A 21,132-nucleotide genomic window follows, 5' to 3' on the forward strand; every position below is an offset into this window, starting at 1 on the left:
ACTGACAGATATGAGTTCAATCTATTCAAATTGTGTTGCTCTACTGTAAATAGTCCCCACCTTACCATACCTCTAGTAACCAAAGCTGTCAAATACATGTAGTGGAGTAGACGTATAAAGTAGCATCACATGGAAATACTCAAGTAAATCACAAGTACTTGACTAGTCCAGTACTTGAGTAAATGTACTTAGTTACTTTCCGCCTCTGTTTGTCGCAGCCGTACGACGACGCCATAATAACACATACAGCGACTATAGTCAATGTAAGTCTTATACTTGTGATTAAAATTGTTGGCAGGATCCATTTTAATCTTTTAAAAAAAATACTTTTTTTTTTAGATAAAATAAAAGCAGCAAGAGAAAGTCTACTGCGCATGCGCTGAGCCGCTGTCCGCCTGCCTGTGACGTCACCTTCCTCTCCTCTGGCAGAAACCAGGATGTGATGATGTGATGCTGCTGCTAGCAGCGAGCTAACAGGCTAACAGGAAGCTGCTGACTGTCATAGTAAACACGGTGGAATAAAAAACCTCACAGCTGTCTGACGAGTGAAGGAAGAACTTCTCTGTTCTCCCGAAAACTACAGAAACCGAGAATAAACTACGGTAAGAGTCAGAGACGGTAACGGTAATATTTTGCTAGCCAACGTTAGCTAGCTGTAATGTTGACGTAACGCAGTGTTAGCAGCTGACATTTAACACTACATATATCCACATGACCCTTCACACACATACGTATGACAATATGTGAGTGAATAGCGTGTTAATAATGACGTTAAGTGAATGCAGTTTGTCTGTAAAGAGGCTGCTGATCCGTCTGTTTATTATTCTGACTTCAGGTCACAGCTCAGAAACAGCAGTTATAATTCAGTTATTATGGGGTGTGTCAGACAGCTCAGTGCTGGACTCTCCCTCAGTCTGATCTGAGACTGGTTGGGATCAGGAGATCCCAACCAGTCACAAGATGTCTAAATATGAGGGATGAGCCTCAAATCAAACAGTCCTGAGAAGGAAACTAAATCACACTTCATAGTGGAGATGATCTGTTTGATTGTGAGGAATCACTACTAGATCATCAAACCAGAGATTCCTAAACAGGACCGCTCCTACCTCAGGGGTTAACAGGTGATACATGGAAAGACTTAGCTTGAATAAAATATAATATTATGATAGTAGGATTACAGTTGTAACACCAGTGTTGTGATTGAGAGGTCATGACAACTAGTTAGAGAAAAGCTCAAAGTAATAGATGAAGGTCACTCCAAGCGTTTATAGAACCAATGCAAACTGTAAAATATCAAGTATTTCAGGATTCACATACAGAAAGATCAAAGGAGCACTTCTGAACCCATCTGATAGGACAGAGATGTTCACACATCACAGAGTCCTTACATACACAGCTGTCTTATGCATAGTTTTTAATAGATCAAATTATGTAGAGGTGTTGTGTCTCAGGAGGTGGAGCAGGTCGGTTCCCAGCTCCTCCAGTCTGTATGTCGACGTGTCCGTCGGCAAGATACTGAACCCCAAACTGCTCCTGATGATCCGTCAGTGTGAACGGTTAGTTTCCTCTGATGGGCAGGTTGGGACCTTGTTCAGCGTATGAATGTGTGTGAATGTGATTCATAGTGTAAAAGCACTTTGAGTGGTGGGAAGACTAGAAAGGTGATAAACAAGTACAGTCCATTTACTATTTACTATGAAGCCTAAACATGTGTGAGAAGTATTTACCAGGATGAAAAGTAGAGCTGCAGCTGACTATTATTTGTATAATCGTTTAATCTGTTGATTATTTTCCAGATTAATTAATTAATCGATGAGTTGTTTGGTCCATAAAATGTCAGAAAACTGTGAAAAGTGTCGATCAGTGTTTCCCAAAGACGACGTCCTGTCTGCAACCCAAAGATCTTCAGTTTACTGTCACAGAGACGAAAGAAACCAGAAAATATTCACGTTTAACTAGCTGGAGAGAGAGAATTTCTACTTTTTTTTTTTCTTAAACATGACTCAGAAGTTGGCGATTCATTTTCCGTCTAATCGTTTGCAGCTCTGATCAGAATCCGTGTCGGTCGTTACCGCTGGACATGTGTTGCATGTCGTTCGCCGTCTCTGTCTCCTGGTTTCCTGTCGACTCTACTGCTTTAATAAAGTTAAGTCCACTTTTATTCATAAAGCTCATCATCACACATCACACATTTACCTCAGATGACTTCACTGAACTCCCTGAAAACCTGCAACAGGGAGAGAATGGAAGACATAAAATACCCCAAAATATAATGAAAAGAGTAAAACTCATAAGGATGATCAGTCATTAGTGTGTCCCTGCTGTGTGTAGACGGCGGCGCTCCCATCCCTCCCCCCACCCCCCCGGTCTACAGGAACAACACAAAAGATCCTTTCAGGGTTTACAGGTCAGCACGCTTCTGCTGGAGAGTCCCATGTCTGACAAAACTCTCCTTACTATTATTATTATAATGTATAGCTGCAGTAACTGGATGGAGAACAATGTTGTGTTTGTGTAGCCATCATCATCATCATCATCATCATCATCATCATCAGTGAAATCAAAGTGTTTCTCAAGCAGTTAATGGTGGATGTTTTATTCATTTTATGGCATTTTGCTGTTAATAGATGAACGGTGAACACGCGGCGCTGCAGTCACATGATGTCTGTTCACATGTTGACCAACGACAGAGAGTCACTGATCTACGGCTGCAAATAACCATTAGTTTTATTATTTTTCACGATTAATCAATGAATTATTTAGTCAACAAAACATCTGAAAATGGAGAAAATCATCCATCAGAGCGTCCAGGAGTCTCAGCTGACGTCTGTCTAACAAAGAACCAAAACCAGCGTTGATGTGAAGGAATATGAGACGTACGTCACCCAAACATCAGCAGAACTTTATTATTCTCTGGTAAAATAAGACCAAGAAAAACAATAAAGTCTTAAAATGTTTAACGTTTTGCTGATGATGATTGGATGTACAGTTGTCGTCTTCATTGTTAAACAACCAGATTCTCTGGATCAGGATTCCTTCAGTGGGTTTTAGGGTCTCGTCCTCCCAGAACAACCAGACCCACCAATTAAAACCAGTAGAAACACTGAATGAAGCAGCTTCACATTTCAGACAATTATCAAAGTAGTTGGCAATTAATTTAATAGCTGACAATTAGTTGACTAATGGTTGACATTATCTTTATAAGCAGATCACTGACCTCAAGTTACCTCTCATTAAAACCTGTTGGATCAGTTCATGTGAAGTAAATCACATCCTGTGGTCTGATTAAAGCCACCAGGATGCTCCAGCTGCTTTTATATGAACTTTATTCTCATCTTATTATTTATTTATAAGCAGGAAGTCAATGTGGAAGTGACTTAAACCTGCGTTCTCTCTAACGGCCAGCAGGGGGCGACTCCACTGGCTGCATAACGAAGTCTGATTGTATAGAAGTCAATGAGAAAATGAGCCTCACTGGTTTATGACCTCAGTAAACTGTTTCCTGATGAGTTTATGCTCTCAAATCACTAGTTTCAAGTCTTCTTCAATACATCATGATGTTCATTTAATAAATTATGGTCCCATTTACAGTAAAAATAAGCGATAAAGCAGCGTATGCTTTAGGGCGTGGCTACGTTGTGATTGACAGGTCGTTACCACGGCGGTGTGTGAGGTTGTAGTTGGACCCCGGCGAGCTCCTCCTCAGCTATAATATGGACACATCTGGCTCCAAAAAAAAACCAAGATGGCGACGGTCAAAACGCCAAACTGGAGGCTTCAGAACACGAGTTCACAAACCGACGGATGACGTCACGGCGGCTCCGTCCATTAATTTATACAGTCTGTGATTATTTCTTTGAATAGTATGTTCATCCAAATGCATCTGCAGAAAAGAAACAAACAAACAAAAACACAGAGGAAGATGGAAAAAAAAAAGAAGTATAAAAGTAGGAAATGAAAACCACATTATCATGACATTATTTCTGATGACTCACATTTAAAAAGAAGTTTGAGTTTGTAGGAAGTTTTTTCTGTTTCCTTCACGTCCTGCAACCAAAACAATATTTATATAAACGTCTATAATCTGCAGAACATTATTCATAAGTTTGTTTTCTCTTCCTGCAGCAGGCTGCTGTTAGTTCCAGATATTTCTATTAATTATTGTTGATATTAGAGCTGCAACGATTCTGAACTGAATTAGCAAAAAAACTAGTATGTCTTAAAGGGGGCGTGTCATGCTTTTTGTGATTTTTCTGTTATTTTTACAGTTATGATGTCGGATGTTAAACATGGTCAAAGTTCCAAAACTTAAGGTGAACATATGTAAAAAATGCTGCCTGCAAGTCAAAAGCCGGGGCTTCAACCTGCTCTGAACGCTTCGTGTGCAAAGTTACCACTAGTTGCTTCACGCACATGCAAACACAAACGGCCGTCCATCGGTAGCCTTTGTTGCTAAGGTTGTTGCTAAGGTTGTTGCTAAGGTTGTTGCTAAGGTTGTTGCTAAGGTTGTTGCTAAGGTTGTTCACGTTGCCCACTTTCATATTTCAAATTCAGATTCAGGTTCGAGCATGTACAGATGTACAGTTCTGTTCTGATTATTGATTAAACATTTCAGTCAGTTTTCAAGCAAATATGTCAAATATTTGCTGGTTTTGCTGTTTTTCCTTTTAATTAATGACATTAATTGAATATTAAACATTTTAGACAGTTAGTGGGACAAAACAAATAGCATGAAGACATCGTTGTCACTGTAAATGGACAGATGAATGACAGCAGCTTGTGGTTTGTGTCCTGCAGGTTTTTTGGCGGCGGCTGAGCGCGGCGAGGCGGCAGCGGCAGCGGCGGCGGGATGAGTGGAGCGGCTCTGGGCATCGAGATCGTGGTGGTGTTTTTCCTGGCGCTGTTCCTGCTGCACCGATATGGAGACTTCCGGAAGCAGCAGCGCATGGTGCTGTTCGGCACGCTGCTGGCCTGGTACCTGTGCTTCCTCATCGTCTTCATCTTACCTCTGGACGTCAGCACGGTCGGTTCACGAGAGGAGACGGCTGAACTTTGACCCTCAGTGTCACCGGTCAAACCACCTGTGAACTGTGTGTTTGTGTTCTTCTTTACAGACCATCTACAAGCAGTGTAAGATCGATCATAAGGAGGACGTCTCTGTTCCCACCGTCAGCCCCCTGCCGTCCAATCACAGCGCAGTAAACACGTCTGTCACGCCCACCAAAAGGTAACGTGTGCAACTCATTTATTCACTATATTCACTGATTACTGCTGCTTCCTGTAGCTTTAATCAATGTCTGCAGACGTTTAAGTCAATTAATCAATTAGTTAATCATCAGACAGTGTGAGCATCTGCTGATTCTGGTGTAATAGTGAGCTGAATATCACTTCAGGCTTTGAGACTTTTTCAGTGTTTTCTGTCATTTTACAAACCAAACGATGACGATGGTCAGATAACGCTGATGAAGACTGAGCGCGTGCAGGAACGCGGTTCTGTTTACAGCTTCGTTAGCTTGTTTGTGATGTCACAGGTCTGTAAAATATTCAATTTACTAAAATGTTAAGACAAAAAAAACAGCAAATATTCTCATTTCAGAGCCTAAAACAAGACGTTGTTTAGATTTTTTTACTTAAAAAACTTCTTTAAATGATGAATCGATCATCAAAATAGTTTCAAATTCATGTTGATTGATTAATTGAACAGTTGTTGCAGCTCAGCCGACATTTGTAAGTAATTTATTTAAAACAGAAACAGTTCAGAGTGTTTCAGTGTTTTGATGATCTGCAGCTGTAAACAGAACAACTTTCCTGCACATGCTCAGTAGCGTCTGCATTACACAGAACTACTCTGCAGAGACTGAAAACATGATGAAGGATCATGTGACCCGGAACAGCTGACGTGTTTTAATCAGATCTATCAGCTTTGTTACAAACACAGTACTGGTTAGTAGATCAGTTCATCGTTGGTTTGGATCCAAACATGAAGACAAACATAGAAAATCAGCAGAATGATCCTTTAAAGTACTTTTTTTAAAATCCAGAACAGATTAAAGTGAGAACATGATGGCTGCTGGTTTCTTTCTAGTTCAGTTAGTTACAACAACGATGCAGCACTAAAACCACGTTAACAACAGAGTTTCATCAGGTTTTGTGTTTACAAGGATGCTGAAATAGTTTTAGTTCTTCTGCTTGCAGCCGCAGTAAAAACTCAACCAGAACTTCCTGCGTGTTCTTTCAGCTGTTCTGCTGCGTCACTGTTACAGGTTGTTTTATCTCAGCTGAAAACACCCAGATGGCAGCGTTAGTTCAGCTGAGACGCTTTGGTTGCTATGATACAGAACATCTGGGGAAGTGCAGTTAATTTATGTGTCGCAAGTACCTCATTTCACTACACTGCATGTAGCAACGACGGCACGAGGTAGAGTTCCTGCTCTGCTTACAGAGAACGCTGAGTCATGTAGGGAGACGCGCTCGCAACAAACATCCCAGCGAGGTTACCCGGGTAACGTCCACTCTTGTTATTATTCAGCACTTGTACATGTAGGATGTGACGGTTGGTCTTTGTGGTATTTGTCCCGCCCCTCCTCTACCGTGATTGGACGGCTGGCTAAAAAAGTGACAGTGACGAGTGCAGCGTTTTACCCGAAGATCAACATTTTATCACCAAACGTGCAGCTCAGTGCAGAGTAGACGCTGCGCCTGACGTCACGCTGCTGCCGCTCCCGTTACAAACTATTTAAAGAATAAACCACACAGCCTGAGACGATATGAAACAGCAACTAAATCCTCTAAGAGATGAAACGTATCAGTGACTGCAGCCTGCGAGGGAACTCTCTTCTTCTCTGGTATCATTATTTAGTCCTCCAGCAGCAACGTCTGTTCTCTCCTCACCTCCTCTCCTCACCTCCTCACCTCTTAGTCCCTCCCACCTGAGACACGAGGACGTCCTCGCTTCAGAGCCGCCATGACAGTTAAATGTGAGGTCTGTCAGAGCTGCATCATCAGTGTTCATAACTTCTATATTTACTTTTAACTCATATTACAACGTGGCTTAATATGACGAGAATGTACAGATGTCATACATTGTTATATTTTATTTAACGCACACACACACACATATATATATATATATATATATATATATATATATATATATGTATTAAATGATTTGTATCTTCCAGCTGTGTGTCGCCTCTTTTAAACACACAGCTGTCAGATGCATCTAATGAATGGAAACGTCCTGAAAAATGATTTAAACATGATGCGCTGAGACTGATTTCACAGGCAGGAGGACGGAGGAGACGAGGAGAGAGAGTCAAACAGTGTTTGATATTCATGAAATGAGTTTATAATAACATAAATCACTTTACTGTGTTGTATCTGTGTAGAGCTGCAACCAGTTCTTATTATATTTATTATAATTGATTAATTAATGAGCTGTTTAGTGTATAAAATAGTAAAAACATCTTTACTGTCATACAAACTGTTTACATTCACATTTAAAAAGCTGCAATCAGACCAGAGTTTTTGTATTTTCTCTTCAAAAAGACTGAAATCAATGACTAGATGATCAGAGTAGTCGTCAGTCTGTCTAATCTAAGTGATGAAGAGTCTGCTGGTCGTGTATGAATGTTTATACTCTTCCTCCTCTTTGTGCCAGTGCTCCGAAGCCGTGCTACAAGCCGTGGAGCTACATCCCAGACGGCATCATGCCGGTGTTCTGGAGGGTCGTCTACTGGACGTCTCAGTGTCTCACGTGGTCAGTAAGAGTCTCAACCGTCTGTCGTTTGTTGTACAACTTGTCAACATGTAAGATCACAGTAGATTTGTTTGTTTGTGTTTGTTTGTTTTGTTTGTGTTTCCAGGCTGCTGCTGCCCTTCATGCAGTCCTACGCTCGCTCCGGAGGCTTCTCCATCACGGGGAAGATTAAAACGGCTCTGATAGAGAACGCCATTTATTACGGGACCTACCTGCTGATCTTCGGCTCGCTGCTCATATACGTGGCCGTTCACCCCGAGTGGCACCTGTCCTGGTGAGTGACAGGAAGCAGCCGGAGTCTCCACAGACTGCTCGTTTACACAAAAACAAAAACAAAAACAAAAACATGTTTCCTGTCAGGACGTGACTGATGTTTTATCTTCAGGCTGCAGAATTCATCATATGAACATAACGGTCAGATATTATTAAACAAGATGAATCACAGTCATGAAATATGACACAATTAATCATTTTTATTATTGATTCATTGATTGACATAAAAATATTCAGTTTACTGTCAGAGAGACTAAAGAAACCAGAAAATATTCATATTTAAGAAACTTCAACAGAATTTGAGTATTTAAAAGATCAAATCAAACTCAAAACAATTAATCAATAATCAAAATAGTTGCTGATTAATTTTCTGTCAGACGACTCATCAGTTAATCGTTATTTCCGTCGTGCTCCTCATAAGATCTTCAAGTCAATAAACAAACAAACAAACATGTCTGCTGTGGGCGGAGTCGCACTGCAAGGAAGTTGAGTTGAGTTGAACTTTGACCCCAGCAGCTGTTTGTGAAATATGACCTTCAGGATTATGAAGTCTTTATAATCTGCTGTTAGCATGCAGCTAACACGCAGGCGACTCCGCTAAACGCTAACATCATGATCTGAGAGAGCAGCTCTAATGTTCACTGTGTTGGTTTAGTGTGTTGCTAGCATGCTAACATTAGCTAATTAGCACTAAACACACTTATTTGTTCATAAACTAAAGTGTTGTTTAAATGAACGTTTAGAGCAGATGATCAGATGATGAGATATTTTCAGTCTGGACCACCAATAGGAACCTCTCAGTAGCAACACCGCTAACATGGCTAACCCAGTGTAGGTTTACAGTAGATAGATGTAGTAACATCATAGAAACAAGAGTAAATCTGTGTCTAAAGTCTAAAACTCTTCAGTTGCTGAAGTTTAAAGCTTCAATGATTAGCTGAATAGTCGATTTTTTTAAGCAAAAACACCAAATATTCTCCAGTTTCAGCCTTTAAAATGTGACGTTTTGCTGTTTTTCTTTGTCACATGAGACAGTAAATGAACAATCTTCAGGTTTTAGACAAAATGAGTAAACTGAAGAGATCGCTGCAGCTTCTGAGAGACTTTAAATGAACATTTTATAGATCATTGCATTTTCATCGTGTCGTCTAGTGTGATAAACTACAGATGAACAGTTAAAGTTAAAACCTGTCAGAGAGGGTTTAGTGAACACAGCGGCCTGCTCTGATGTTCAGGTACGAGCTGCAGACCATCGGCATCACGGCGGCGAACACCTGGGGTCTGTTCCTGCTGGTGCTGCTGCTCGGCTACGGTTTGGTGGAAATCCCTCGCTCCTACTGGAACGCCTCGCGACACGGACACTTGCTCATCAAGACGTACTTCAAGGCGTCCAAGCTGATGACGGAGAAGGCCGACGCAGAGGAGAACCTGGAGGACGTCATGGAGGTGAGCGCCACACACACACACACACACACACACACACACACACACACACACACACGAGAAGAAGAAGAAGAAGAAGTTTGTTCACTGTGACGTCTGTTCTGCTGCAGGAGGTCAGAAAAGTCAGTGAATCCATCAAGTATAACCATCCGCTGAGGAAGTACATCGACACCATCCTCAGGAAGGTAAATATGATCCGACAGCAGCTTCATATCTGACATGTGATCAGACAGATTGATCAGACTCCTCCTCTTCCTCTTCCTCCTCAGTGTCCGCTGGACTACCAGGAGAAGATGGGCAGGAATATGGACGACTACGAGGACTTTGATGACAAACAGAACACCTACCCCAGCGAGAAGAGTCTGGTGAAGCTTCATAAACAGGTGAGAGGAAGAGTCAGGACGCTCACTCTTCATCCTTAAAGACAGATGGAAACTTCCTGTTTCTGAGTTATTCTTAGACGTCGTTTCTTATTTTAACTTTCTGTTCGTCTCTTGATCTTAAAAAAGTCTTTTTCATAAGAGACGAAATGAGACAAAAAATAACATTTATTTATAATCAGACGAGCAGAATATAAAAATATCACGTTGTGTTTAATAAGAGCGTTAAAGGAAAGAAGACGTCATGTCACAACCTCGTCACACTGCATCACCTGCACACGTCTGACGGACACAATCAACAGAGAATCAGTTAACAGTTTATCCTGTTTAAAAGGTGCAGAGTTCCTGACAGGATCAGCTGTTTCTGTAGCTGCAAGAGTTCAACGAGAACTTTATAGATGAAGATCCTGAAGTGTTTATTTCACAGTGAGGAGACGTGATAGTCGATAAAATACAGGAATAACAGTCTCTCCTGGAAGACGTCCGTAGTTACGTTGTGTCAAGAATGAACAAAGAAAGCTCCAGTTAATTAGATTTTATTTTTACGGCCTGATATTTGTGTATCTACAGATCACAAGTTTGCCTCAGGAGGCTTTACAATCAATACAGCAGCACGACATCTTCAGTGCAATAAACACCATGAAGCTTACTGGTGATTTAACTTCCTCCAGTAAGGAATTCAAAGCCGTGAAGACTCCGTCACCTCTGGATGTCAGGAGACCTGCTGCCGCCTCAGAAGGCCTGAACGCACCGGAAGCCTCGACGCGTCGACTCCAACCTCGTTTTGATTTTTGGACCCGGCGACCAAAACTGTTTTCTCTGCAGCCAACAAAGAGAGAGAGAGAGACAGTGCGGCGGTGGTCGAGCGAGGAGAGCGAGAACAAAAACCTCTGAATGAGAGAAATAAAACGTTTGATTCAGATTATTTCACAAATAAATAAGCATCAAACAGTCAACCTTCCTCCTTTTCATTCATTACATCCGACTAGCAGTTAATACGAAGACAAAACGACAGATTCCTGTTGGTTCTGTGGTGCGTTTAGGCCTTCAGGCTCAGAAGGTCAGAAGGTCAGAGGTCATCGATAGTTTGAGGCTGAACCTTTAGAGGAGAAAGAAAACTGTTAAAACAGGAAACGATGGAGTTACAGTAATAAAAACCAGATGAGAGCAGGAAGAACTGAAGGAACTATGAACAGAGATCAGTGGGTCAGTGAGGTGTGTTCAGCCTGCAGGGTTTTCAATGTCACCATGGTAACTCTCTGTTAACCTGCTACATCACCATGGTAACTCTCTGTTAACCAGCTACATCACCATGGTAACTCTCTTTTAACCTGCTACATCACCATGGTAACTCTCTGATAACCTGCTACATCACCATGGCAACTCTCTGTTAACCAGCTACATCACCATGGTAACTCTCTGATAACCTGCTACATCACCATGGCAACTCTCTGTTAACCAGCTACATCACCATGGTAACTCTCTGATAACCTGCTACATCACCATGGTAACTTATACCATATAATATATAATATACAATAAATGAATTTACATCAGCAGTTTTCTGCCAGCGTTCATCTCTCACCTTATTTGCAGCAACAGTGATGCTTCTTGCTGTGATAATTTATTTATATTCTTCATATCTCTCCGTTATAACGACCTGTTCCTCCTGACTGAAGCAGGCGGCACGTGATTGGTCCATTCTGTGCGGAAAAAGAGTCAAATGAGGCCAAACGCCTCCTTTCATGGAGACGCTCACAGAGCCTGAAGCAGAAAGTCTGAGTTAACAAAGAAGGTTCATAACTACCATGGTGATACCACTCATCTCTGATGGTGAGTTCAGGGTTTGTTGATCCAGATCACAGAGAGCCTGGATATGTTAAACCCCTTCAGGTCAGGATGCATGTTTGAAGAGGAGGAAAAACACTGATTGATGGACGGCAGAAGGTTATGAAGGTTATTCTGACAACAAATATCACAATATCATCAAAAAAATCATCAAACGTTCCTGAAAGACTTCTGTTAGTGCTGAAATATCAGTGAGTTACTTCACACTATGATCAAACTGTCAGAAACGTGTTTGTTCTCCATGAATGATGCTGAACGTTAAACGCTGTGTGTGTGTGTGTGTGTGTGTGTGTGTGTGTGTGTGTGTGTGTGTGTGTGTGTGTGTGTGTGTGTGTATGTGTGTGTGTGTGTGTGTGTGTGTGTGTGTGTGTGTGTGTGTGTGTGTGTGTGTGTGTGTGTGTGTGTGTGTGTGTGTGTGTGTGTGTGTGTGTGTGTGTGTCCAGGTGATCTACGCGGTGCAGAGACACAACAGGACGCGTGTGCAGTGGCAGATCCTCCTGCAGCAGGCCATCCATCTGGAGGACGTGGCCAAGAACGAGACCAGTTCAACCCACCAGTTTGTCCACAGCTTCCCGTCCTCCGAGCCAGCCGGCTGGTTCAGCAGATACGTTTACACGCCGACTGTAGGTGAGTCAGCGAGGAAACCTCTTTCACTGCTCATATGGACACCTGACTGCTGGTTTAACACATACTGGGAACACTGGGAAGCATCCTTTAATAATGAGGGGAATCATTGGATCAGAAAGTCAGACTGTGTGAAAAGAAACAGGAAATGTTTAGGATGAATCAGCTGTTGCCTTTGAGCCGGGCAGTGACGTCCTGTCTGTGTGTGTGTGTGTGTGTGTGTGTGTGTGTGTGTGTGTGTGTGTGTGTGTCCAGAGTGGTACTGGGAGTGTCTCCTGAAGCGCTGGTTCTACCGGCTGCTGTCGGTGGTCCTGACCCTGTTCAGCGTGGCGGTGGTCTGGTCTGAGTGCACCTTCTTCAGCACCCGGCCCGTCCTCTCCCTGTTCGCCGTCTTCATCCAGCTGGCTGAAAGAGATTATAACTACCTGTACATCGAGGTGAGACGCGTCACACCAGACCTGCAGCTGACCACGGCTCTCTCTGTCCATACGTCTGTCTGGAAAAGGTTATGATGTCATAAAGCGTCGTCTTCAGATGTCTCGTTTCACATGTGGCCCACGAGAGAAAAAGATCTGATTGTAAAAACAGGCGTTGACTGAAAACTACATTTCCCACAATGCATGCCGATTATGATACCCAGGAAGTGACGGTATCCCGCCGCTAGACTGCGATGCATCCATATTAATGCGATTTTCCCAACAAGTGGAATTGAGAAATATAAATAATGAGCCCAAAATGTCCAGAAAGAGAAAAACCGGTTTGTCTTTCGTGTTATGAGGCGTCTGTGGTCAAAGAGAACAATCTACCAAACACGGAGCTGAGGACGCCAAAAACAGCCTCCAAGAAAAACAACAAATTAGTCCAAGAACTAAAAGACAAACTGTGATCGCAGCAGAATCTGTTCATGAAACAAAAAACAACACAAAAGTTTTATCGTGACTTTGATAAAAAGTCTTTTTCAGAGTTGAAGCAGTTCAGGCTGAAGGTCTCTGAGCAGCTGTTTCCCATCAGATACACATGTTCTGTTGACTGTGACAAAAAACATTTTGAACCAAGTTAACGACGTCATAACTGGTGTTTGATGATATTATTCTTTCTTCTCTCAGATAGTTTGATGGTTGATTGATGGAGTCATGTGTGTTTCATAACCTGACAAATTAAAAAGATTTATGTTATAATTACAAAGCAACAAGCAAACATATTGTTTTTACATCTATGCAAATATATATATAATATCTGTGACATGAATAAGTAACACATTCAGAGTTATTTAACATTAAGGAGACACTCGTTTTATCAGATCAACAGTCATAAATATCCAAACATGTTCAGTTTACTTTCATGTTTGACAGAAAACCTTCAAATCATCACATCTGAGAAGCTGAAACCAGCAAATATTTGTTATTTTTACTTAAAAAAATGAATAAAATGATTATTTGATGATTAAAATCGTTGCTTATTTAGTTTTCTGTCGATCAGTTATAGAACATAATAACTCCTTGTTGAGGATCACACTGGTTCACTGTTTGAAGTCTTTGTCCAGTTTGTCTGACTGGTTTGTGATGTCACTCGTCTCCACCAGATGGCGTGCTTCATCACCATCTTCTTCCTGTGCACCTGCGTTTACTCCACCGTGTTCCGCATCCGGGTTTTCAACTACTACTACCTGGCCTCCCATCACCAGACCGACGCTTACAGCCTCCAGTTCAGCGGCATGTGAGTGACGTCGTCATGTGATCTCAACTTCCTGTCAACAGTAGAAATTCAGGAAAACGCTGTAAAGTTGACACGGTGACGTTTGAATGTGCAGGTTGTTCTGTCGTCTGACGCCTCCTCTGTGTCTGAACTTCCTGGGTTTGATCCACATGGACTCTGCAATCTCCCACCAGGAGAAGGAGCAGACAGCCTACACCTCCGTAAATAACAACAACAACAAACAACAAACAACAACAACTACGTGTGTGATGGTTCAGTCGCAGCTTCAGCACCTTTTAACTGTCTTGTTTTTCAGATCATGGGATCGATGCGAGTCCTCTCCTTCATCGCTAACGGCTTCTACATCTACTACCCCATGCTGATCGTCATCCTCTGCATCGCCACCTACTTCAGGTGAGTTTTATGTCGGTGACGGCTGTGGAGAGAGAGAGAGAGAGAGAGAGAGAGAGAGAGAGAGAGAGAGAGAGAGAGAGAACAGCTGCTGCAGATGTGAGTGATAATCACGTGTCTCTCCTCAGCCTGGGGACGCGCTGCCTCAACCTGCTGGGCTTCCAGCAGTTCGTAGGCGACAGTGAGATGACGTCCGACCTGATCGACGAGGGCAAAGAGCTGATCAGACGAGGTGAGTCTGATAACAGCGGCTGCTCTTCGCTACGTGCTGCTACCGCTCAATACGATGATCAATACGTTTCTATTGTTTACAGAGAAGAGAAAACGCCAAAGGATCGAAGACGGAGAGAACAGACGGAGAGTGAGTAGCTTTATTTCCTCCAACACATCACACATGAGAGAATCAGTTATTTTAATACTAGAAAATGTCATTTTAATACAAAAAGGTTATTTTAGTAGTTTAGTTAAATGTTACTGTAGTTTTAAAACATGTGACTTCAATACTTGAAATATATTCTAATATAAAAAATGTTATTTTAGTCCTTGAAAATGTATTTTAATACCTAAAAATGTCATTTTAATATTATTTTTAATACATGTTTTAAAACATGTTATTTCAATACTTGAAATATATTCTAATGTAAAATGTTATATTAGCACTGAAAAATGTCATTTTAGTACTAGTAAATATGATTTTAGTTCTAGAAAATGTATTTTAATACAAAAAGGTTATTTTAGTAGTTTAGTTAAATGTTACTGTAGTTTTAAAACATGTTATTTCAATACTTGAAATATATTCTAATATAAAAAATGTCATTTTAATACTAGTAAATATGAGTTTAGTTGTAGAGGATGTATTTTAATACTATAATACAATGTATAATAATATTTAAACCTTTTGCAGCCGCCACATGTAACTGTAAACACACGTTTGAGGCGTTGTGCTGAATGATGATGTGTTTCAGGAGTGGAAGGAGCGTTATGGAAACCAGCGGGAGGATTACGCTGCCAGGAACAGGAGCAGTCATGAGATGAAGGAGACCAGCTACTCAGACACCGTCAACCCCAACAACAGCAGACGTAAGTTCAGTCTGTTCAGTCCACCTGCAGACTGTGTTTGTAGTTATTGATTCATTGATTTTATATTAGAGAATCTGCCTGTAGTCAAACCAACAAGCTCACAGGTGGACCAGGGGTCCTGATCAATCAATGTAGAAACTGTTAATAAGATTTGTGTTTTAACAGCTGTCACTAAACGCGACAGGTGAGATAATAACAGACTGATGTAAAGCATGCGGAGGTCTCAGAGTCGCTGTGGATCAATACGTTTGATAAAATAGAAACGTTTCTGTTCTGTTAGATGTGCGACTGAGTCTCCAGCCCTGCTAGCAGCTCTGAGAGGCTGTACTTTAGCTAAATGCTAATGTCAGCATGCTAACATGTCGATGTTTAGCATGTTAGCATGCTAACATTACAGAACGTACCGCTGAGGCTGATGGGAACGTCTTTAGACAAACTGAAATATTGACCAGATGAAGGAGGAAAAGTCACAGAGTCAAAGTTATTACAGGAACATGAATACATGTGTGAACAACATTTGGTGCAAATACGTCGAAAACTTTATTTTATTATATATATATTTCACTGAAGAAGTGACTCAGACCTGCTGGTGGCGCTAGAGGAAGTCACATGATCACTGAGGTCAGTAGGATTCATCCTCTGAGGACAATCTGATAGTTTGAGATCAGTCTGAACCAACATGGCCGTCCATAGAGCTGCTAGCTGAGCTCAAACTGAAGCTTTGTCTCTGAGTTTGTGTTTTGTGTGTTTGAACACCAGAGGCTAAATATTCCCGGACGGGGAGTCGAGCAGAGAGGGACTGCGTCGAGCTGCTGCAGGACGCCGAACCTTTAGACTTCAACGCTGACTCTCTGACAGACGACCCGCTGGACTCAGAGTCTGGCAGGTAAACATGGTTTCTTCTTTGTGTATTCATAATAAATAGCGTGTATGTGTGTGTGTAGCTCTGTGTTAGACTCAGCTGCGTGTGGTTCGGTCCTTCAGGCACACGGTGGGACGATATCTGTCCATGTCGTCGTCTCGCAGTCGGATATTTGACGACGTTTAACGGAGGGGGAGCCGTGAACCGGAACGTACATCACTGTCTACACCTCCACCTGCAGGGAGAGGAGCTGCAGTCACCTGACTGAATGTACCACATGACCTCCACCACCGCAGCAGCAGCAGCAGCAGCAGAAGCAGCAGCAGGAGGATGCATGCTAGTCTGAAATAACATCACGCGTGTGGCTGAAGTTCTGCATCCTGGAACTGTTTTCATAAAGTCTTTGCATCAGGTTGTTCATGTCCAGCTTGGCTGCAGGTAAATGAAGGAATATTCTGATCTGAATGCCAGAAGCCAGACGCGCTGCGCTGATCACGTGAGCTGCATGTCGTCTCTCTGCGGCCGCCGCATGTTCCACACGTCACTTTAAAGGAGCTCAGTGGAAGGCTGTTATATTTATATTTTCTATTCTTTTTGGGATTTATTATGTAACGGTTTCATCAGGCTGTTTGTTCAAAATGTCCAAAACTACTTTAACTTTAATCATTTATAAAATATATTGATTGATTACGCAGCTCTCACATGGAAGCAAATAATAGTCGCAATAATTTAAATATTATAAACAACTGAATACAATCATTTAAATTCATTTAACCGCCACTGAATGTTTATTTATAGCAGTGAGATATTGAACTCTGAGTTTATCTGCTTTGATTTGAAACTTCCAGAAACTAATTTAAGTCGTGAAACTTCAAAAACTCGATTTTAAGTCACAAATTCAAATAGAAAACGTGTTTCGATCACATTTAACCGTCATTTTTCAGATCTACAAGTACAAGTCAAGTCAAAAAAACATCATGTTATTTATTTATTTATTTATTTCTTCTTTATTTATTGGGGGGAAGGTTCCCTGAAGCTGCTCAGTTTGGGTTTCAGTGGAGGAAATTCATCTCGCAGCATAAAAACACAAACAAAATCAAAACACAAGACGATAAAAAGACACATCATGATGAATAAAGTGCTGAGGTGTGAGAATCATTTGTTAGAATTAAGATCACTTATTGCTGCTCTTTCACTTTCCAAACACTCGTTTATCCTCCAGCTGAACAGAAACTACAAATAGAGTCGCTGAAATTTAGGGGAAAAAAATGAAAATAGATACTTTGTCCTCTGTTTGCATCATGTGACTGACAGAATGTAACCTGATAGGACGTCGCTGTGGTCAGACCTGTAAACACAGTGCGAGGTGAGACGTTCGACCGCCGCAGGTCAGAAGAAAACAAGATTTTCCAGGTTTCAGATCAGATTTCAGACGGTCTGAGTGCTTTTTAAAGTCTCCGCCGGTAATAAAACCTGTTTTTCTGGACTGTGATGTTCTCGTCTCTCAGCAGAAGGATGTTAAATATGTGCAGGTTCATCTGCTGAAGGAGGAAAAACACACAAGTGTACAAACTTGCACGTATTAATAGATTCTGAACTGTTAAACTCAGCTGATCAATGAAAGCAGATCTTTAAATTTCAACATGAAGCATTCAGTGGTGATTAAATTTGAGGTATTTGGTTGTTTATAGATTCTGATCATTATTATTTGCTTCCATTCTCACCAGTGTAATCTGGATTTGGTGGTTGTACAGAAACTTCTTTCAATCTGATTATGACTGTAAATTTATAAATCAACTATGTGAACTTTGTTACCTGATTGTTGAAACTCTTCCTCTACGTGGTATTTAAAGATGAAATGGTTCTAAAAAATATCTTTATCATCTTGAAGTGAAAACAGCAGATGTTTCCTTTTCCCATCCGTGGTGTAAAGATACAGAGAAGTGACCTTTAAAGGACCATTCCAGTGTTTTCTGTGTTTAAATCTGCTTTACTTCCCTCCTTTATTTATTTCACTAAAGTATGAAATTCAACTGACTTTTAGATCAGATTTGATTAGAAAACAAATATTAATATTAATAGAAGTGAAATTAGTTTAACAACACATCAAACGAGCGTCTCTGCAGCTCTATGCAGCTGTTGGATGTTTACAGCTTGTTTCTACGGTGTCCCAAGAGGCCAAAATATCAGTCAGTGCAGCTTTAAACAAGGTTGCCTTTATTTTTTTTTTTAAAGTCGTTAAGCAAGTGAAGCAAACGACCAACAGTCCTGAACCCAGAACTGTTTAATTCACTGTAACATACAGACGAGGAAAAGCAGAAAAATCTCACATCTGAGACCCGGGAACCATCAGATGAACAACGAGCCTAAACATCACGTAACTTTTACCACAGAAGTGTCAGACCAGGAAAAAGCTCATGTGGATCTTTTTTTTTTGTGACATTTGAGCTGCTGTATATTAGCGCACACATTGAAAATATAAAGGACCGAGACCAGATCCCTGAGGAACCCCACAGGTTATTACTGACAGTACTTAACGCTCAGGTAAGGTGTGGAGTTTACTGCTTATCCTTTCGGCCCCTTGTGGACAACAGTTAATACAAAGTTAAGTATATTTGATTTGTATAAAATGAGCTAAAACATGTAAAAACACAGTTATGGTCCTGAAGATACTTTTAGTTGATGAAGAGATCCTGCTGGCAGGTTGAGCTGAGCTTCAGGTCAGTCTGAGCTTCTTTAAATAAACTTCACAGAAAGGTTTAGTTCAGCTACACATCCTGATGTTTCCTTTTCATGCCAGTGTATATATGTATGATATACCTTTTTTGTATTATATGGGCTAATTAATAATATACAGAACGATGTCAAATGTGACTTTGTATTTATTATCTTTCCTGCAGCCTGTTAACTCTTCTTCTGTCACTGTTATCTTTCCTTATTTCTGACTTCTTCCCTCCAAAAAACAGCACTAAACACCTTCCAGTAGCGTGTGACTCTTTCTGATCATACTGGTGATTCTGGTGATGAAGTTAATTTGATTTTTATGTTGTTGAATATCTGAATATTTATTGTCCGTTTATGATCTCAGCACATGTTCTCTGATTCTGGAAATGGAGAGTAGATGTAATTAGTTGATTCCTGTGATTTACAGTAGTGTATAATTAAGGTTTACTCTGCTGCCAGTGTTGTTGTCAGTCAATAAAAGTTAAAGTGTTACAGTTTTGTCCTGTTTATTGTCAGAAATACAGTAAATGACGACGGATTCATTGCCTGGATGTGAACCGGTCAGGCTGTATATTCAATATTTTTGTTTTTATTATTATATTTACAGTAACTATATTCATATTACGATTACTGCATTATCTATAGATATTAATGCATCAAACATTTGACCTCTGAAGGCTGCAGAGTTGCACTATCAGACTCTTATATTTGCACAATACATAAATCTTTTTTATGACCCGAGTATTGTGATGTGTTGGTCTGTAATGTATTTATAGTGTAATGGGGGAAATTGCTGATCACTCAATAAACACACAAAGAGAGCATTGTCAGGTTATGAAATAGTGTAATCAAATAATACAATCAGAAGTATAATGCATCATAGTTCTGGAGACAAAGATACCACCTAGCTATCTTTTCTTTGTCTGAAAGGTTAACCAGTCCCTTAAATACTACTCGTACAGAATTTAAGACATCTGTTTACTAACCTTACAGGTCAGCAACCCTCAGATAGAAACATAAGTCAAAAGTTCAGCTAACCTAGGAACAGACTGTCTTCACGACCATATATGACAGTACATAAGCACCAAGTAGCATCACAAAATAACATTACTACTATATTAAATCAAGGACAAACCACACTATCCTCTAAAGCTTATCAGTTTTACACATAAACATCTACATAACTACAGTTTATCTCATCACTGGCTCAGGTAAAGGTATAACAGAATAAACTTAACTGTTAGACACACAACTGCCTCATCTTACACAGCAAAGAACTAAGTTTAGAATAGACACAGCACACACAAACTAACACTAAACTGAACTTAAACACTGTCTGAAACATGTATGATATATTGAAGGAATACATCAAATGATAACCTGTTATTCAGTTTTCTTTTACAATAGCTTTAGCTTAAATTGGTTTTTGGCCTGTGTTTTTAGTCTTATATTTGTTCTATTTTTTGTGGTTCTTTCCCTTCAACTCAACTTCAAACTTCACACATGTTAATTTAACTTCAAACTTTCATGTGTGCAGCACAAAGCTTCAGATCATCACTTATAAAACAAAGTTCTTCACATAGAACAAAAAACTTCCAACTCTGACGATAATTAAAAATAGTAAAAACAGAATAAAACCAGTATGAAGTAGAATCAGAGAAGGTGGAGAGATAAAAGGCTTTATTCAGTCTTATTTCACCAAACTGCAGTTTCATCAAGTACAACTGATTTTATTCTTAATTAAGTGCTTTATTATTTGTTTCTACTCAGAAGTTCGTTTAATCAAAGTTTCTCTTTCAGGAGACGATAAAAGCAAAGTTAAACTGTTGTTTTAAAGCCACATGGAGACATGACAATAATGTTGATTATCTGTTTCTGGAATATCATGTGACTGCATCACATGACTGTCGACACGCTGATCCTGCAGAAATATAACTTAATGAAGGCCGAGTGTTCAGAGGACGGATGTTCTGTCAACGACACTGTTTGTGTTCATGCAGCTTTTATTTCATGATGTTACTTTTGCTCCTCGT

The 21,132-nt window shown here is 40.6% G+C and overlaps 1 protein-coding gene across 2 annotated transcripts; it reads left to right on the forward strand.

The window, feature by feature from the left end:
* Positions 1-363: 363 nt before the first annotated feature.
* On the forward strand, positions 364-19,591 carry lmbrd2b (LMBR1 domain containing 2b). Of its 2 annotated transcripts, XM_042394913.1 has the most exons (19): positions 364-602; positions 4,798-4,805; positions 4,839-5,023; positions 5,115-5,227; positions 7,661-7,759; positions 7,866-8,033; positions 9,268-9,478; positions 9,586-9,660; positions 9,745-9,858; positions 12,147-12,330; positions 12,583-12,764; positions 13,910-14,043; positions 14,138-14,243; positions 14,339-14,436; positions 14,562-14,665; positions 14,748-14,794; positions 15,399-15,513; positions 16,273-16,399; positions 16,498-19,591. In XM_042394913.1, the coding sequence occupies exons 3-19, from the start codon at positions 4,850-4,852 to the stop codon at positions 16,559-16,561; spliced, it is 2,115 nt and encodes a 704-aa protein (XP_042250847.1). In that variant the 5' UTR covers positions 364-602; positions 4,798-4,805; positions 4,839-4,849; the 3' UTR covers positions 16,562-19,591. The 2 variants fall into 2 exon arrangements, with proteins under 2 accessions (XP_042250847.1, XP_042250846.1); XM_042394912.1 differs by having other exon boundaries at positions 4,798-5,023.
* The last annotated feature ends 1,541 nt before the right edge of the window (positions 19,592-21,132 follow it).

This window comes from Thunnus maccoyii, chromosome 19, assembly GCF_910596095.1.
Source record: "Thunnus maccoyii chromosome 19, fThuMac1.1, whole genome shotgun sequence".
Taxonomy (NCBI): domain Eukaryota; kingdom Metazoa; phylum Chordata; class Actinopteri; order Scombriformes; family Scombridae; genus Thunnus; species Thunnus maccoyii.

What these genes read in the sequence shown, in the direction of transcription:
- lmbrd2b (XM_042394912.1), top strand. Translation starts at nt 4,850, where the DNA reads ATGAGTGGAGCGGCTCTGGGCATCGAGATCGTGGTGGTGTTTTTCCTG. An exon ending in TGCATCGCCACCTACTTCAG is followed by an intron (nt 14,437 to 14,561) that starts GTGAGTTTTATG and finishes GTCTCTCCTCAG; the next exon opens with CCTGGGGACGCGCTGCCTCA. An exon ending in CAAAGAGCTGATCAGACGAG is followed by an intron (nt 14,666 to 14,747) that starts GTGAGTCTGATA and finishes TATTGTTTACAG; the next exon opens with AGAAGAGAAAACGCCAAAGG.